The following is a 20686-nucleotide window of genomic DNA, read 5'->3' on the forward strand; positions in this document are numbered from 1 at the left end:
GTCCCCTCAATGATTTGCTCAGAGAAAAGGATTTTATGGTGAGTACACAAAAATCCCTATTTTTATCCCAATTGCTACATTACACAATTTCCAATTAACTGTAACCAAAAGGGGTTGAGGCTCCAGGGGTGTTTATTTCCCATCATTCGGGCACCAACATTTAGTGATAACATTCAGGGGGATATGATCAGATACACTTATACTTAGGTATTCCACCTCTTGGACTAAGGACAATAAAGCATCAGATCCAATTACCAGATCAATCCGTGAGAAGGAGTGATGAGTTGCTAAGTAACATGAGAATTGTTTCACATTTAGGTTATTTAGTCTCCATAAATCCTTATAGCAAATTTCAGATATAACTTTGGCTAATGATGTAGAAGGAGCGTTCTTTTGATGGTATTATACCAGTGTGAAATTTATCCCAATGGGGATGCATATGATTATTAAAGTCCCCTATTATCAAAGCCGGCATAGTAGATGCACTAAAAATTAAAAAAAACTAAAAAAGAAATTACTTTTTTAAGGACTTTTCCAGAGTATGGAGGGCGATCATATATAGCAACAAGCAGTATTGTAAGATCATATAGAGAACATATTAGACATACAAATTGACCGTATATATCAATTAGTGATTTAGTACAGTTAAAGGTATTTGTCTGTGACCAAGGACGCCTACTCCACTAGCATGTGATGAATATGTGAAATGATATGGGGGACTCCATCTTTCTCAAAGCTCCCTATTCCAGCAGCAAGCATAGTGGAGGAGTTGGTGTTCTCCTGCCAAATAACTGCTCCTTTACCCCAATTCCACTACCGCTCTCTGATACTCTAACTTTTTTGAGGTGCACTCTGTGTCACTGACTGTAATTTCCAACCCCCCAGGGTCAGCCACCACCTTTTTTGACCACTTCACCACCTGGTTACTTCATTTATTTTCCCCTGACATCTCCACTATCGTCATGGGTGACTTCAACATCCTCATTGACACTTCCCACTTTGTTGTCTCTAAGCTTCTATCTCTCATCTCCTCATGCGGCCTTGCTCAATGGTTTTCTGCAGCCACTCAAAAAGACAGCCACACACTGGACCTCATCTTCACCAGCCTATGTTTCCTACCTAACCTCTCTAACTCACCTCTGCCTTTGTCTGACCCCAATCTACTCACATTCTCTTCTCTCTCTTCTCCTGGTGCACAATCCCCACTCCACAAACTTGCACACCCTCGCAGAAATCTCAAAAAACTTTGTTTACACTCACTTTCTGAGTCCCTTTTCTCTCTTGCAGACATAGGTTTTTTACACAATGCAGATGCTGCCGCCACTTCATATAACACCACAACAGCTGCAGCTCTTAAATCGGTCGCTCTCCTCACACATACCAAAGCTCAAACAATCAACAAGCAACCCTGGCACACCAGCCTGACAAAAGAACTGAGACGGGCTTCCAGGGTAGCTAAACATGATATCACCTCCTTGCTAACCAGAATCCCACAATGTATGTCTGCTATGTCATCCTTCTTCTCTGCTCGATTTCTAAAACTTAACATGGACAAAACAGAATTCATCATCTTTCCCCCATCTGAACCGCCCCCAACAGACGTATCCATTAAAGTCAATAGCTGCTCACTCTCTTCAGTCTCGCAAACTCGCTGCCTCAGGATAACCTTGGACTCTAATCTCTCTTTCAAACCACATAGCCAACAAGCCCTTAACACTTCCTGCCGACTTCAACTCAAAAATATTTCCCACATCCGTACTTTCCTTATTCAAGAATCTGCAAAAACTCTATTGCATGCCTTCATCATCTCCCGCCTCGACTACTGCAACCTCCTGCTCTGTGGCCTCCCTTCTAACATGCTCGCACCCTTCCAATCTATCCTCAACTCTGCTGCCAGACTAATCCACCTGTCCCCCCTCTATTTCCATGCCTCTCCTCTCTGTCAATCCCTTCACTGGCTCCCCATTGCCCAGAGACTCCAGTTTAAATCCTTAACCATGGCATACAAAGCCATCCACAACCTGTCTCCTCCATACATCTGTGACCTACTCTCCCGCTACCTACCTGCATGCAACTTCTGATCCTCACACAAGATCTCCTTCCCTAAATGCTTCTCATCTCCTCTTCCCATAATCGCATACAAGATTTCTCGCTTGCGTCCCCCTACTCTGGAACTCTCTACTCCAACATATTATACTCTCGCCTACCGTGGAAACCTTCAAAAGGAACCTGAAGTCTTACCTCTTCAGGTACGCCTACAACCTGCAGTAACTCTCGATCCACCATACCGCTGCACGACTAGCTCTCCCTCACCTACTGTATCCTCACCCATCCCTTGTAGACTGTGAGCCCTCGCTTGCAGGGTCCTCTCTCCAAGTCGGTGACTTGCATTGTTTAAGATTATTCTACTTGTTTTTTATTATGGGCAAAAAACTACAACACACAAGATAAACTAAAATATAAAAATCAATCAATATCTATATGTATAAATGAATATATATCTAAAAATAAATCAAGTGTGTAGCAGAAACAAAAAAGTGGTAACCACACAGTGCAAAATGAAGCCAAAACCAAGGCACAGATTAAAAGGGAGGAATACCAGACAAGAAATCAATATAACAGAAATATTTTTAGTTAAAGCTAATCACAATACAAAAAGGGATAAAACCACAATGTGCACACAACAGTTTTGATTCAGTATTGATGTTATATTTTTTTTATTTATTCACTTGACACTTCATTGTAAACTTATGCACATTAAGTTCATATGTACCTATATATCTATCTACTCTGACACCTTATGCACTAATATTGTTTTTATAAGATCTGTATGATTTTATACCTATTTACCAAGAGGGCTCCTATTTATTTTATAATTTAAATACTAATTTAAATACATTGTGGTTTTAACTATTTTTGTATTGTGACTTGCTTTATTGCCATAGAATTTTTTTTTTACTAATAAAATGTTTATATTACGGTATATTGATTTCTTGTCTGGTATTCCTCCCTTTTAATCTGTGCCTTGGTTTTGGCTTTATTTTGTTTTTTTATTATGTATATCCCTTCTCACATGTAATGTAAAAAATAGATTTGGCACTCCAAAGCAAATGCAAATAATATAAGAATACTTTATTGATACAGGTTTATCCACTGCATAGAAAAAGTTTTTTGACATTTCGGCCGATTACATGGACTTCATCTAAACAGCGGGACCCTCTTAGAAGTAGTGTCTAATGGTGCTGTGGTTGTGCACTACCGTGCAGGGGATGTGTCGCTCACATTACACAGTACAGTGCAGCAAATATATTAAAAAGTGTACATCTGTTTTGGCTGTATTTGAGCCATAAATTGATATCTACATTTGCCATAAGGAGGCATAGATTTGTCCTTTAGGCTATGTGCACACGTCAGGATTTTCTGCAGAATTTTCCTGATCAAAACAGGACTTTTTCTGCAGGAAATCCGCATGTGTTTTTGACGTGTTTTTTTCCGGAGTGTCCCAATGCATTAAATAGCGGGAAATCCACAAAATGAATGAACATGCTGCGTTTTTTTCGCGGAACAAAGCGCATCATGTGCACAAAAATTGCAGAATGCATTACAAATGATGGGATGCTTATGTATGCGTTTTTTAAGCGTTGTTTTTTTTTGCGTTTTTTTCCCATGGAAAACGGCCCGAAAATACGCAAAAAAAAAAAAAAAAATCCTGAACGTGTGCACATAGCCTTAATTTGCACAGATTTCTGGAGCAAGTAATCTGTAAACTTTTGAGAAACGGGAGGTCTAAATAGTTACAATTTATATAAGCAATGTTTTGCTTTTTTGTGCCAAAAAAGTGTGTACAGAATACTGTTCCCCAAAGTTCAGTGATTTTGCTGAGATTAAGCATACACATAGCATGTACAGCCGGTGAAATAAGTATTGTACATTTCACTAGTTTTCTAAGTAAATATATTTCTAAAGGTGCTATTGATATGAAATTCTCACCAGATGTCTGTAACAACCCATCCGATCCACACAGGCAAAGAAATCAAATCTCAGATGTCCATAAATTAAAGGGGTTGTCCACTACTTTCAACTAACCCCCCAATGTATCCCCCCGGGGCCCCTAATGAATTGTGCAAATACCTTTCGTTGCCGTTTTCGCCTGTGAGCGGCGCTATTCCGGCGGCTGAGTCTGGGTCACGTGACCCCCAGGCTGCAGCCGCCGCTTATTTCCGCCGACGTCACGTCAATTTCCAGACTCTGGAAATTGACGTGACGTCAGCAGCAGGCGTGAGCCAGCCTCACAGTCAGCAGTCACTCATCAAGAGTGACTGGGCTGTGGGCGGGGCTGGGGGCGGGCGGGGCTGTGCTGGGGCGGGCAGGGCTAGGCAGGGAATCCACAATGTGATGTGCGGGACTCTGCGTGCCGGCGGCGGCATGTGCGGGCCGGGGCTCTGCGTGCCGGTGCCGGTATGTGCGAGCCAGCGCCGGTATGTGCGGGCCGGGGCTCTGCGTGCCGGCGCCGGTATGTGCGGGCCGGGGCTCTGCGTGCCGGCGCCGGTATGTGCGGTGCTGGGGTCTGCTGCGGGGGTGGTTATTGGTGTGTCTCTTTGTGCAGGCATCGTCCGATGGGACTACAAGTCCCATCGGGCTCTGCCTGCTACAGTGACAGTGAGTGACACATTAGCCAACGATGGGACAGTAGTAGTCCCATCATCCGGCTAATGTGTTGAATGTAAAAAAAAAAAAAACACATACACATGTACAGTACATACATACAACACACACCATGTAACATGTGACAACATGCAACATGTGACATGCAATGACATGCAACATGCGACGACATGTACCAGGCGACGACATGCGGCGACATGCAACGACATTCAGCATGCGATTACATGAGACGACATGCGACATGCACCATGCGACGACATGCACCATGCGACGACATGCACCATACAGCAACATGCGATGACATGCAACATGCGACAACATGCACCATGCGACTACATGCGGTGACATGCACCATGCGACAACATGCACCATGCAGCATGCAATGACATGCGACGACATGCAACATGTGACGTGCACCATGCGTCAACATGCACCATGCAGCGACATGCAATGACATGCCACATGCGACGACATGCACCATGCGGCGACATGCAATATGCAACGACATGCAACATGCGATGACATGCACCTTGCGACATGCAACATACGACATGCGATGTCATGCTACATGCAACATGCAATGACATGCGACAACATGCAACGTGTGACATGCAACATGCCACATACAATACGTACATACATACAACATACATACAGACATACAGTACATGTAACATAGAGTACATACTCACCATCACTTGTCACCTTGATCCCCGAAGCCAGTGTCATCTGTAAAAAATATTAAAATAATAAACAAACAATATACTCCCTGTCCGCAGAAATCCAATTAAAACGAGTGTCCCTCGACGATCTCCCGTGGAGAGCAGGAGCATCTGCTGATGCGACTGCTCTCCAGGGGCTCCAGGAATACAATGATGGAAGGTATCCTTCCACAATGTATTCCTCACAATGTATTCCTACGCCCCTGTGAGAAAATAGTCCCTAGTCTCACTTTATGCCATTGCTGTGTGAGATATTTTCCCAGGCAGCAATTGCCATAAAGTGAGACTCAGAGGTTAGTATAGTTCAGTGATGCACTGCAGGAGCCATTGTCTCCTGTCAGTGTGTCACTGAGGGTCCTATAGAGCAGTGACATCACCCGATGTCACTGTTCTATAGGGGAGATCGTCGTGGGACACTCGTTATTAATTGGACTACGGTGGACAGGTAGTATACTTATTTATTATTTCAAGTTTTTTGCAGGCGCTGAAGTATGGTAAATATGGTTAAATGAAGAATATTAAAATACTTTTTTCCTAATGTGTGTGTTTTATTAACCCTTTATTACTATTGGATTAATAACGGATAGGCGTCTTATTGACGCCTCTCCGTTATTAACCCGGCTTAATGTCACCTTACAACAGCAAGGTGACATTAACCCCTTATTACCCCATATCCCACCTCTACACGGGAGTGGGAAGAGAGGGGCTAAGTGCTGGAATTGGCGCATCTTACAGATACGCCATTTCCGGGGCGGCTGCGGACTGGTATTTGTAGCCGGGGGGGGGGGGGGGGGGCAATATCCATGGCCCCTCTCTAGGCTATGAATATCAGCCCGCAGCTGTCTGCGTAGCCTTTCTGGCTATAAAATATAGGGGGACCCCACGTCATTTTTTTGGGGGGGTCCCCCTATTTTAATAGCCAGTAAAGGCAACGCAGACAGCTGAGGGCTGATACTTATAGCAGGCTACAAATATTGGCCGTCGGCTTTCCCCCTCTGGCGCAGAAAACTGCGCGGGAGCCCACGCCGTTTTTTTCCGTTTTTTAAATTATATTAAACGCTCATTAAGGCCTCTTTCACACTTGCGTCGGTACGGGTCCGTCGCTATGCGTTGGGCCGACGTACTGACGCACGTTGTTAAATGTGTGCACGTGGACAGCGGATGCAGTTTTTCAACGCATCCACTGCCCATTCTGAAGTCCGGGGAGGAGGGGGCAGAGTTTTGGCCGCGCATGCGCGGTAGAAAATGGCGGACACGACGGACAAAAAACGTTCACGTTCACACGACGCATCCGTTGTACGACGGACGCGACGTGTGGCCATCCATCGCAATCCATCGCTAAGACAAGTCTATGGGTAAAGAACGCATCCTGCGAGCACATTTGCAGGATCCGTTTTTTCCCCAAAAAGACGGATTGCTAAAAACGCAAGTGTGAAAGTAGCCTTAGAAACATCGGCCTTTCTATTATATATCTATGGATATATCTATCTATAGATATATTTATAGATAGATATATCTGTAGATACATAGATGTATCTATCCATATATTTGGCTGCTTTCACACATCAGGTTTTTGCCGTCAGGCACTATCCGGCGAGTTTTGAAAAAAACAGATCCATTTTTTTCCGCCGGATCCGTTTTTTTCTCATAGAGTTGTATTAGCGCCGGATTGCGCCTGATGGCCACACGTTTCATCCGTTTTTGCCGGATCGGTCAAAAAAGCTGTTTCCGCCGGACGGAAAACACATACAGAGGAACGTTTTTTCTGTCCGGCGAAAAAACGCACAGCGACGGATCCGGCAAAAAACATACGAAACTGAGATGTGAAATGATGGATCCGGCCTCGGAATCCGTTTTTCAAGCATGTTTCCTTTCAAATCACATTTTCAGTTTATTTATTTATTTCCAAAAACTGCATCAAAACCGCGCAAAAACCGCACCAACAACAGCATCAAAACTGCACCAAAAACTGCATCAAAACCTGGTGCAGTTTTGATACAGTTTTTGGTGCGGTTTTTGCGCGTTTTTTTGTGCGGTTTTGGTGCAGTTTTAATGCGTTTTTTATGCAATTTTTTGCACGGTTTTGATGCATTTTTTAATTCGCTTTTGGTGCGGTTTTTGCGCGGTTTTTATGCGTTTTGGTGCGTTTTTGAACGCTCAATAAAGATGTATTATTGAACAAAAAAAAAAATTTGTGATGTCATTATTGTCCAACCTCCTCTTTTACATTTGTCCAACCTACACTCCATTACACACACAGATAGATAGATGATAGATGAAATGGATAGACAGATCTACATATATATAGATCTATAGATGCATACATCTATCTATTCATATATCTATCTATAGATATATCTGGATAGATATATCTATTGATAGATGTATGGATAGCGTAGGGTGTGTGTCCACTGTCCAGGTTACATCAGAATTAGTTGCAGATTGGATGCTGCGTACTTGTAGTCCCATCGGATGATGCCTGCACACACACACACCCCAAAAGACCCCCCGCACACAACCAAACAGCCAGGCACCCACCCGAAAAGCCCCGCACACATCCGAACAGCCCGCAGACCCAGCACACACATACACGCACACAGTCACCGCCCACATTCCGCCCACACACTTCCCTCCTCCCGAACTGCAGCGTTTCTTGGACCCACATCCGCAGCAAAACTGCAGATCTTTTTTACATCTGCGGTTTTGCTGCGGATGTGCCCGAATCAATGAAAGTCTAAAGGTGCAGAAACGCTGCAGATCTGCACAAAAGGAGTGACATGCTGCGAGAAAAAAAAGCTGCGTTTCGGTGTGGCTTTTTCAGCAGCATGTGCACAAGTCTGCAGCTCCCATAGACTTACATTGGTTGTGCACTACACTGCGGATTTGATGCAATTCTGTGCTGCAAAAAACACTGCGGATCTGCAGTCAAATCCGCAACGTGTGCACACAGCCTTAGCATTTAGTGAACCTAGCAAAAAAGCCAAGCAAAAAACAAGTGTGAGATTTGCACTTTTTTTGCAATTTCATTGCACTTTGAATTTTTTTCACATTTTCTGTTACACGACATGCTAAAACCAATGGTGTCATTCAAAAGTAGAACTTGTCCCGCAAAAAATAAGCCATCTCATGGCCATATTGATGGAAAAATTATGGCTCTGGAAAGAAGGGGAGCGATAAACGAAAACAAAAAAGCTCCAGGGGTGAAGGGGTTTAGAAACATGGATATGGACATATCTATGGAAATAGACAGATATATAGATATATATGTATGTATCTATCTATCCATCCTCTATATCTATCTATCTATCTATCGATCTATCTATCTATGTGTAATGGAGTGTGTGTTGGACAAATGTAAAAGAGGAGGTTGGACAGAAATGACATCACAAATCTTTTTGAAGATAGAGGGGGGAGAGGAGGGAGGGGTTGGGGTGTGTTTTGGAGTGGGTGTGCCAGGTGCAGAGTTACAGGCGAGTGCAATGCATCATGGAACTTGTAGTATTAGAGCACAGTAAGTCACGAGAAAGGAAGTTGTCGATTAACCCCATGAGAGCTGGATCCAGCACTAAAGATGTGTTGCTACAGCATGATAAAAGGTAATATTGCTAAAATAAACACAGTAGATGTTTTCAGTGGCACATAATAGCAAGATTTATGGAAAAAAAACAAAAAAACTTTATAGTAGTGGACAACTTCTTTAAGTTACGTGTAATACTGAGAAATGACACAGAGAAAAAGTATTGATCACACTTGCTGAAATGTATTTAGTACTTCATACATAAGCCTTTGTTGGTGATGATAGCTTCAAGACTCCTGTATGGAGAAACTAATCACATGCATTGCTCAGGTGTGATTTTGGCCCATTTTTCCACACAAACACTCGTCAAATCCTGTAGGTTCTGTGGACTCCTTCTATGAACTCTGAGCTTTAGTTCCTTCCAAACATTTTCTGTTTGATTCAGGTCCGGTTTTTGGTTGGGCCATTGTAGCAGCTTTATTTTATTTCTCTGAAACCAATTAAAAGTTTTCCTGGCTGTGTGTTTTGGATCATTATCTTGCTAAAAAGTACACCCTCACATTTGTCCATTCATACTTCCCTCAATTACATGAAGATTGCCAGTGCGATATTCTGAAAAACAGCACCACACCTTGATGTTCCCACCTTCACACTTCACTGTTGGTATGGTGTTTTTGAGCTCCAGGTCTTTCTCAGGTAGTCCGTGGCTCTTGCACTACTCTTCTGATAATTCTTTTCACTCCACTGTCTGAAATCTTGTGGGATCCCCTGGTTGTGGCTGTTTTATGTTGAAATGAATTTCTTTCCACTTCTGGATTATGGACCCAACAGTACTCGCTGGAATCAAAATTTTTCTGTAACCAATGCCATCAGTATGTTTCGCAACAATAAGTTTGCAAAGGTCTTAAGACAACCCACTGGTTTTACCACCCATCATGAGGTGTTTCTTGGTAATGAGACTTTTTATAGGCCATTAGTTGACCTAGCTGATATTATTTTTAACTAAGTGGCTGGATTGCTTTCTACCGTATTTTTCGTCTATAAGACACACGAGACCATAAGACACCCCACCTATTTTCCTCCAGAATTTGGGGGGGAAAAGGAAAAAAAAAGGTGCATCTTATAGTCCGAAAAAAATACGGTAATTACTGGTAGCTTTTAGCTGGTGTCATGGTTTTTTGCACCTCTTCCTTCATGTGTTCAATACTTTTTTTCCTGTGTCATTTATCATTATTACACATAACGTACCATATTTACTCGGCTATAAGCCGAGTTTTTCAGCACACTTTTTATGCTCAAAAAGCCTCCTTTTGCTTATACTCAAGTGAGGGTACCACAAGATGGAGGGGAAGCGGCAGCTGAGGAGCAGTGGGTCACAGGAGGAAGGAGCCGGCTAACACCTGTGCCCGCTGCTAAAGATAAATTAATATTGACTCTTCTCCACTCCCACGGGCATGGAGGGCAGTGAATATTCATTCCCTTTAGTAGCGGGCACAAGTGATTGCCTGGGCACGATTGATTGCCTGGCCACTGCAGCAAGCCAGCGACTGAGGTTACTGTGCCAACTATTAACCCCTTCACCCCCGGAGCTGTTTTAGTTTTTCGCTCCCCTCCTTCCCAGAGCCATAACTTCTTTATTTTTCCGTCAATATGGCCATGTGAGGGCTTATTTTTTGCGGGACGAGATGTACTTTTGAACGATGTCATTGGTTTTTTTACCATGCCGTGTAACAGAAAACGGGAAAAAAATTCCAAGTGTGATGAAATTGCAAAAAAAGTGCAATCCCACACTTGTTTTTTGTTTGGCTTTTTTGCTAGGTTCACCAAATGCTAAAACTGACCTGCTATTATGATTCTCCAGGTCATTACGAGTTCATAGCCACCTAACATGTCTAGGTTATTTTTTATCTAAGTGGTGAAAAAAAATTCCAAAGTTTGCTAAAAAAAAAAAAAAATTGTGCGATTTTCCGATACCCGAAGCGTCTCCAATTTTCATGATCTGGGGTCGGGTGAGGGCTTATTTTTTGCGTGCCGAGCTGGCGTTTTTAATGATACCATTTTGGTGTAGATACGTTCTTTTTATTGCCCGTTATTGCATTTTAATGTAATGTCGTTGCGACCAAAAAAACTTAATTTTGGCGTTTTGATTTTTTTTCTCGCTACGCCATTTAGCGGTCAGGTTAATCCTTTATTTTTATTGATAGATCGGGCGATTCTGAACGCGGCGATACCAAATATGTGTATGTTTAATTTTTTTTTATTGTTTTATTTTGATTGGGGCGAAAGGGGGGTGATTTGAACTTTTATATATTTTTTATTTTTTTTTATATTTTTAAACACTTTTTTTTAAATTTTGGCATGCTTCAATAGCCTCCACAGGAGGCTAGAAGCATGCACTACACGATCGGCTCTGCTGCATAGAGGTGAAATACAGATCACCTCTATGTAGCAGAAAGGCAGGTGTACTTTGAGCACCGACCACAGGGTGGCGCTCAAAGCAATCGGCCATCAACAACCATAGAGGTCTCAAGGAGACCTCTGGTTGTTATGGCAATGCACCGCTGACCCCCGATCATGTGACGGGGGTCAGCAGTGCGAGCAGTTCCGGCCGCGCGGCCGGGAGCGCTAGTTAAATGCCGCTGTCAGCGCTTGACAGCGGCATTTAACTAGTTAATGGGCACGGGCGGATCGCGATTCCGCTCGCGCTCATTGCGCGCACATGTCAGCTGTACAAAACAGCTGACATGTCGCGGCTTTATGGTGGGCTCACTGCCGGAGCCCACCTTAAAGCAGGGGATCTGCCAGCTGACGTACTATTCCGTCAGCTGGCAGAAAGGGGTTAAAGAGCAATTAATATTCACTGCTCTCCACACTCATAGTCCCAACGTGGAGAGCAGTGAGTATTTCGGCAGCTGTCCTCTGTTTGTAAGCAGCGCATGACGTCACTGCCATGTACTGCTTACAAGCAGAAATTAGCTGCTGACATCGGAACAAGATGCTGCGAGGGAGAGCAGGGAAGGTAGGTAGGATGGTTTGGTTTTTTTTTATGTTTTTTCTGATGGGGCCAAGCATGCCAGGATAGGGATGAGGGGGCCATGCATACCAGGATAGGGATGAAAGGGCCATGCATACCAGGATAGGGATGAAAGGACCATGCATACCAGTATATTGATGAGGGGACCATACATACAAGGATGGGGATGAGGAGGCCATTTATACCAGAATGGGGATGAAGGGGGCATGTATACCAGGATATGGCCCCCTTGGCCATGCATGCCAGGCTTATACTCTAGTCAATACATTTTCCAAGTGTTTGTGATAAAATTAGGTTCCTTGGCTTATATTTGGGTCAGCTTATACTCGAGTATATACGATAATTTATGTACATCTATGGTTTGATTTCTTTGCCTGTGTGGGTTGAATGGGTCGTTATCGACATATGATGAGAATTTCGTGTCAATAGCACTTTTAGAAATAAATTTACTTAGAAAATTGGTGATGTGTTCAGTACAGTATTTTCAAACGATGGAGAAAATGGATGCTGTTACTCAGAATCATTTAACACTGCCTTTTTATGTTTTTAGGTTGAATATGTTTCACCAGCAGACATAAAGAACGCACAAGGTTAGTTGTTTCCTTTTTCTAATTGTCAACTTTTCTAATTGTGCTCAGTAAACTGCTGACATTTTTATTTTTTACACTGTCGTTTATTGTGGTGAAATAAAAAAAAAATTGTAATTCTACCATTGTTTTTTGAGGTTTTGTTTTACTGTCATTCATTGTGTGGTAAAAAATGACCTGGCAACATGATTCTCCAGGTCATTGCACTACTATTACAGCACTTCTTAGTCGTAGCGGTGTGAGGGCTTGATTTTTTTTTAAATCTAGGAAATGGGGAAAAGGAATGTGATTAAATCTGTTATATATTTGTTTAATATATATTTATTTTAAACATTTTGTAAACTTTTTTAGCCCACCCCAAGGGATTTCAAATTTCAAATGTTGCAGGATATAGCAAAGTTGCAGTTCTGTTATGAAGCGTAGCTTACATGATTCTTTCTTTGAGGTCAAACATCGCTTAAAAACAGGCAGGGAAATGTTTTACCTCACAAAAAAGAATAAGCTGCAATCCACGGCTGTCTTGTCTGTATACTCTCTTTTGCATCCTTTCCTTCCCAGGAGCTGTGGTATGACTAGACCATGTTCCTGTACAGTCAGACACGGCCATTACACAGTACACAGCAGGGGCACATTTATAAGATTATCTCAGTACAGGAACATTATTTTTAATCTCATCCAATTGTGGATCTTATTTTTATTTCAAGATCTAGTGAATAAAATTAACTTTTGTTCGTGGAAAAACCCCTGTAATCTTCAGAAGTGCGTCGCTCCTGGAAAAGCTGAGGACTGGGAGTGGAGGATTGCTTAAGACAATTTGTGAAAACCCCGTTAGCATGCTATATAGCCAATTTTATTGATAATCCATTTTTCCGCTGATAGTAACTGTTGTGAATTCCGTTCTCGGGCTCCCTCCTGTGGTCATGAGTGGTACTTTGTGAGTTCTGTTCATGGGCTCCCTCTGGTGGCTTTGAGTGTTACGGCTGGTCTGTAGCTCGACTCCAGCTGCCTCGTTTCCTGCTAGGCTTGCTGCCTATTTAACTCCATCTGGACCTTTACTTGTTGCCTGCTGTCGTTGTATTCAGTACTGGTTCAGATCTCTCTGGGACTTCCCTTGTGACCTGTCTCCTCGTGGAGAAGCTAAGTTCATGCTAGTCCATTTTTGCTCATTGCTTTTTGAAAATGTTTCTCAGTATATGATGTGTTCAGTCCAGCTTGCTTATATGCTATTTGATTGCTAGCTGGAAGCTCTGGGGTGCGGAGTTGCGCCCCTCACATCCTGAGTCGGTGTGGGGGTCTTTTTGTATTCTCTGCGTGGATATTTTTTGTAGTATTTTATACTGACCGCACAGATTCCTTGCTATCTTCTGACTATTTAGTTATTAGCTTGTCCTTATTTTTGGTTTACTTATCAGGTCAGTTCATGTGTTCCTAACCACCAGAACCATAACAGTACAGCAGGCCCGTAAAGTGTTAATGCATCGCAAAAGAGGGATAAGAGAAGCTCTGAGGTTTTTTGTTTTTTCCTCTGCAGTGTGTTTAGCCTCTCTCCTCCCCTTAATCTCTGGGTGGTTCAGGAGTCAGCTGCAGATATGGACATTCATAGTCTGTCCTCTTGTGTGGATCGGCTCGCTGCAAGGATACAAAGCATTCAGGATTATGTAGTTCGCAATCCTATGTCAGAACCTAAAATACCAATTCCTGAGCTGTTCTCTGGAGATCTAGGTTTTTGAATTTCAAAAATAATTGCAAATTGTTTCTTTCTCTGAGACCTCATTCCTCTGGTGACCCTGCTCAGCAAGTTAAAATTATTATTTCTTTGTTACGTGGTGACCCTCAAGATTGGGCATTCTCCCTGGCGCCAGGAGATCCTGCATTGCTAAATGTGGATGCGTTTTTTCTGGCGCTTGGATTGCTTTATGAGGAACCTAATCTAGTAGACCAGGCAGAAAAGATTTTGCTGGCTCTCTCTCAGGGTCAGGATGAAGCAGAGGTTTACTGTCAGAGGTTTAGGAAGTGGTCTGTGCTCACTCAGTGGAATGAGTGTGCCCTGGCAGCGATTTTCAGAAAGGGTCTTTCTGAAGCCCTTGAGGATGTTATGGTGGGGTTCCCCACGCCTGCGGGTCTGAGTGAGTCAATGTCTTTGGCCATTCAGATTGATCGGTGTTTGCGGGAGCGCAAACCTGTGCACCATCTGGCGGTGTTTTCTGAACAGAAGCCTGAGTCTATGCAATGTGACAGGATTCTGACCAGAATTGAACGGCAAAATCACAGACGTCTGAATGGGTTGTGCTTTTACTGTGGTGACTCCACTCATGTTATCTCTGATTGTTCTAAGCGCACAAAGAGGTTCGCTAAGTCTGTCACCATTGGTACTGTACAGCCTAAATTCATTTTGTCTGTTGCTTTGATTTGCTCTATGTCATCCTACTCTGTTATGGCTTTTGTGGATTCGGGCGCTGCCCTGAATTTGATGGATTTGTCATTTGCCAGGCGCTGTGGTTTTATCTTGGAGCCATTGCAATTGCCTATTCCACTTGATGCTACGCCATTGGCCAAGAATAAGCCTCAGTACTGGCTGCACATCAGGAGGTTATTCGCTTTCTGGTGTTACATAATTTGCATGATGTTGTCGTGTTGGGTCTGCCATGGCTGCAGGTTCATAATCCAGTCCTGGATTGGAAAGCAATGTCTGTGTCAAGTTGGGGTTGTCAAGGGGTACATGGCGATGTTCCTTTGGTGTCAATTGCTTCTTCTACTCCTTCTGAAGTCCCTGAATTTTTGTCGGATTACCAGGATGTATTTGATGAGCCCAAATCCAGTGCCCTACCTCCTCATAGGGATTGTGATTGTGCTATAAATTTGATTCCTGGTAGTAAGTTCCCTAAGGGTCGACTTTTTAATTTATCTGTACCAGAACATACCGCTATGCGGAGCTATATAAAGGAGTCTTTGGAGAAAGGGCATATTCGTCCGTCCTCGTCACCTTTGGGTGCAGGGTTCTTTTTTGTGGCCAAGAAGGATGGTTCTCTGAGACCCTGTATAGATTATGGCCTTCTAAATAAAATCACGGTCAAATTTCAGTACCCTTTGCCTCTGCTGTCCGATCTGTTTGCGCGGATTACTGGGGCTAGTTGGTTCACCAAGATAGATCTTCGAGGAGCTTATAATCTTGTGCGTATAAAGCAGGGCGATGAATGGAAAACAGCATTTAATACGCCCGAAGGTCATTTTGAGTACTTGGTGATGCCTTTTGGGCTTTCTAATGCCCCTTCCGTGTTTCAGTCCTTCATGCACGACATCTTCCGAGAGTATCTGGATAGATTTATGATTGTGTACCTGGATAATATTTTGGTCTTTTCTGATGATTGGGAGTCTCATGTGAAGCAGGTCAGGATGGTGTTTCAGGTCCTGCGTGCCAATGCCTTGTTTGTGAAGGGCTTTAAATGTCTCGTTGGAGTCCAGAAGGTTTCCTTTTTGGGCTTTATTTTTTCCCCTTCTACTATCGAGATGGATCCAGTTAAAGTCCAGGCCATCTATGACTGGACTCAACCTACATCGGTGAAGAGTCTTCAGAAGTTCTTGGGCTTTGCTAATTTTTACCGTCGCTTCATCACTAATTTCTCTAGTGTGGTTAAGCCTTTGACGGATTTGACTAGAAAGGGTGCTGATGTGACGAATTGGTCTTCTGCGGCCGTTGAGGCCTTTCAGGAGCTGAAACGTCGGTTTTCTTCGGCTCCTGTCTTGCGTCAGCCTGATGTCTCTCTTCCCTTTCAGGTCGAGGTTGATGCTTCTGAGATTGGAGCAGGGGCTGTCTTGTCACAGAGAAGCTCTGTTGGCTCGGTGATGAGTCCATGTGCTTTCTTTTCTAGAAAGTTTTCGCCTGCCGAGCGGAATTATGATGTTGGTAATCGGGAGTTGTTGGCAATGAAGTGGGCATTCGAGGAGTGGCGACATTGGCTTGAGGGAGCCAAGCATCGCGTGGTGGTCTTGACGGATCACAAGAATTTGATTTATCTCGAGTCTGCCAAGCGGTTAAATCCTAGACAGGCTCGATGGTCGCTGTTTTTCTCCCGTTTTGATTTCGTGGTTTTGTACCTTCCGGGCTCAAAGAATGTGAAGGCTGATGCCCTTTCTAGGAGTTTTGTGCCTGACTCTCTGGGAGTTTCTGAACCGGCTGGTATCCTCAGAGAGGGGGTGATCTTGTCTGCCATCTCCCCTGATTTGCGGCGGGTGTTGCAGGAATTTCAGGCCGATAGACCTGACCGTTGTCCACCGGAGAGACTGTTTGTCCCGGATAGATGGACCAGTAGAGTTATTTCCGAGGTTCATTCTTCGGTGTTAGCGGGTCATCCTGGGATTTTTGGTACCAGGGATTTGGTGGCTAGGTCCTTTTGGTGGCCTTCTTTGTCGCGGGATGTGCGTTCCTTTGTGCAGTCCTGTGGGATTTGTGCTCGGGCCAAGCCTTGCTGTTCTCGTGCCAGTGGATTGCTTTTGCCTTTGCCTGTCCCGAAGAGGCCTTGGACGCATATTTCCATGGATTTTATTTCGGATCTTCCAGTCTCTCAGAGGATGTCTGTCATCTGGGTGGTTTGTGATCGTTTTTCTAAAATGGTCCATTTGGTGCCCTTGCCTAAGTTACCCTCTGATTTGGTTCCGCTGTTTTTTCAGAATGTGATTCGTTTGCATGGTATTCCGGAGAACATTGTGTCTGACAGAGGGTACCAGTTTGTGTCCAGATTTTGGCGGTCCTTTTGTGCTAAGATGGGCATTGATTTGTCTTTTTCTTCGGCCTTCCATCCTCAGACGAATGGCCAAACCGAACGAACTAATCAGACCTTGGAAACTTATCTGAGATGTTTTGTTTCTGCTGATCAGGATGATTGGGTGACTTTTTTGCCATTGGCTGAGTTCGCCCTCAATAATCGGGCTAGTTCCGCTACTTTGGTTTCACCTTTTTTTTTGTAATTCTGGTTTTCATCCTCATTTTTCCTCAGGTCAGGTTGAGCCTTCTGACTGTCCTGGGGTGGATTCTGTGGTGGATAGGTTGCAGCAAATTTGGAACCACGTAGTGGACAATTTGACGTTGTCACAGGAGAAGGCTCAGCGCTTTGCTAATCGCCGTCGCTGTGTGGGTCCCCGACTTCGTGTGGGGGATTTGGTATGGTTGTCATCTCGTTATGTTCCTATGAAGGTTTCCTCTCCTAAGTTCAAACCTCGTTTCATCGGTCCTTATAAGATTTCAGAAATCCTCAATCCTGTGTCATTTCGTTTGGACCTCCCAGCATCTTTTACCATTCATAATGTGTTCCATAGGTCATTGTTGCAGAGGTATGTGGTGCCTGTGGTTCCTTCTGTTGATCCTCCTGCTCCGGTGTTGGTCGAGGGAGAATTGGAGTATGTGGTGGAGAAGATCTTGGATTCTCGTATTTCGAGACGGAAGCTTCAGTACTTGGTTAAATGGAAGGGCTATGGTCAGGAGGATAATTCCTGCGTTGTTGCCTCTGATGTCCATGCTGCCAATTTGGTTCGTGCCTTTCATTTGGCTCGTCCTGATCGGCCTGGGGGCTCTGGTGAAGGTTCGGTGACCCCTCCTCAAGGGGGGGGTACTGTTGTGAATTCCGTTCTCGGGCTCCCTCCTGTGGTCATGAGTGGTACTTTGTGAGTTCTGTTCATGGGCTCCCTCTGGTGGCTTTGAGTGTTACGGCTGGTCTGTAGCTGGACTCCAGCTGCCTCGTTTCCTGCTAGGCTTGCTGCCTATTTAACTCCATCTGGACCTTTACTTGTTGCCTGCTGTCGTTGTATTCAGTACTGGTTCAGATCTCTCTGGGACTTCCCTTGTGACCTGTCTCCTCGTGGAGAAGCTAAGTTCATGCTAGTCCATTTTTGCTCATTGCTTTTTGAAAATGTTTCTCAGTATATGATGTGTTCAGTCCAGCTTGCTTATATGCTATTTGATTGCTAGCTGGAAGCTCTGGGGTGCGGAGTTGCACCCCTCACATCCTGAGTCGGTGTGGGGGTCTTTTTGTATTCTCTGCGTGGATATTTTTTGTAGTATTTTATACTGACCGCACAGATTCCTTGCTATCTTCTGACTATTTAGTTATTAGCTTGTCCTTATTTTTGGTTTACTTATCAGGTCAGTTCATGTGTTCCTAACCACCAGAACCATAACAAGTAACATTGTCACATTGAACTAACCCCATGGGCCGCAATAAACCATCACAACATAACATAAATATATAATAAATGCTGATTCCATTTTTAGGACTTTTACCTTTCCAGAGGATAGAGGTCATATTTTTCCGCGTTCACAATCCAGAAAGGAAGAGACCATAGTTCAGCTTTCTCCATTGCAGTTTGTGAAACACTGACAGTCAAGTGTTTCCCTTTTCCCATAAAGCACAATGGCTATGGCAGCACTCATGAGTGGCCACTTCTCTACTTCATCCACTCCTTACCTGGATGATGGCATGATCACTGACATGGCCACACAGTGCACCATTAACAGTTACCCATCCACAGTTTTATATATCCTTTCCTTTGGGATTATGATATTTATATATCCACTGTGTTGGTTTTGTATAGACTTTGCCTATTTAGATATATGTAATAAAATTAGATATTTTTAATACATAAATAGGTTTTATTATTATCCTCTTATTTTGGGGTCATTCACTCCTTGTATTTGTAGGATATATTCATTTTGGATTTCCCCATTATTGGTGGGACTATGATGCCTTCTTTTGGTGTTTGGAGATTTATCCCCTTAACGACCGCCGATACGCCTTTTAACGGCGGCCGCTAAGGGTACTTAAACCACAGCGCCGTTAATTAACGGCGCTGTGGAAAAAGTGAATAGCGCCCCCCAGAGTCGGATTTTCTCTGGGGTCTCGGTTGCCGAGGGTAGCCGAGACCCCAGAGAACATGATTCGGGGGGTTTTTACCGACCCCCGAGTTGCGATCGCCGGTAATTAACCGTTTACCGGCGGTCGCAACAACAACAAAAAAACGCGATTTGCCATTTAATTTCTCTGTCCTCCGATGTGATCGCACATCGGAGGACAGAGAAATAGGGTCCCCGATGGCCCCCAATAGCCCCCCAATACTCACCTATCTCCCCCGGTGCTCCTCGTGGCGCCCGATGGGCGCCGCCATCTTTTTTCCAGGGAAAAAATGGCGGGCGCAGTGCGCCCGGCACCCGGAAGATCTTTGGGGTCTCGGCTGCCGGGGGTAGCCGAGACCCCAAAGAACATGATCGGGGTCGGTTTTCACCGACCCCTGTTTTGCGATCGCCGGTAATTAACTGTTTACCGGCGACCGCAAAAAAAAAAAAAGCGATCTGTAATTCTCTGTCCTCTGATGTGATCGCACATCAGAGAACAGAGAAATAGGGGGATTCGGGGACCCTATCATACTCACCCGGTGTCCCTGGGTCCTCCTGCGTCTCCTCCTGCCGGCCGGCTTCTTCCTCGGGAAGAAAATGGCGGGCGCATGCGCAGTGCACCCGCCATCTGCTGCCATCTGCCGGCCGGCAGGAGAGACGAGTTGGGGCTAAAATTACGGTTAGGGTTAGGGCTAGGGTTAGGGCTAGGGTTAGGGTTATGGCTAGGGTTGGGGCTAAATTTAGGGTTAGGGTAGGGTTGGGGCTAAATTTAGGGTTAGGCTACTTTCACACTAGCGTTTTTTGGCTTCCGTCGCAATGCGTCGTTGGAGAAAAAACGCATCCTGCAAAAGTGCTTGCAGGATGCGTTTTTTCTCCATTGACTTGCATTAGCGACACATTGCGACGGATTGCCACACGTCGCATCTGTCGTGCGACGGATGCGTCGTGCTTTGGCGGACCGTCGGCACAAAAAAACGCTACATGTAACTTTTTTTGTGCAACGTGTCCGCCATTTCCGACCGCGCATGCGCGGCCGGAACTCCGCCCCTGCCTCCCCGCACCTCACAATGGGGCAGCGGATGCGTTGAAAAAACAGCATCCGCTGCACCCGTTGTGCGGCGCTTACAACGCTAGCGTCGGTACGTCGGCCCGACACACTGCGATGGGCCGAGTACAACGCTAGTGTGAAAGTAGCCTTAGGCTTCTTTCACACTTGCGTCGGTACGGGGCGGTCGCAATGCGTCAGCCTGACGTACCGACGCACGTTGTGAAAATTGT

The 20686-nt window shown here is 44.4% G+C and overlaps 1 protein-coding gene across 5 annotated transcripts in view; it reads left to right on the forward strand.

The window, feature by feature from the left end:
* Positions 1-20686, forward strand: part of LOC143782313 (uncharacterized) — a 151194-nt gene that overhangs the window by 87226 nt on the left and 43282 nt on the right. For all 5 annotated transcript variants that reach the window (XM_077269643.1, XM_077269641.1, XM_077269642.1 and 2 more), the window contains one exon: positions 12489-12528. In XM_077269643.1, coding sequence (XP_077125758.1) covers positions 12489-12528 — 40 coding nt within the window. The remainder of the gene's footprint in view (positions 1-12488; positions 12529-20686) is intronic.

The sequence above is a fragment of the Ranitomeya variabilis genome, chromosome 6, assembly GCF_051348905.1.
Source record: "Ranitomeya variabilis isolate aRanVar5 chromosome 6, aRanVar5.hap1, whole genome shotgun sequence".
Lineage (NCBI taxonomy): Eukaryota > Metazoa > Chordata > Amphibia > Anura > Dendrobatidae > Ranitomeya > Ranitomeya variabilis.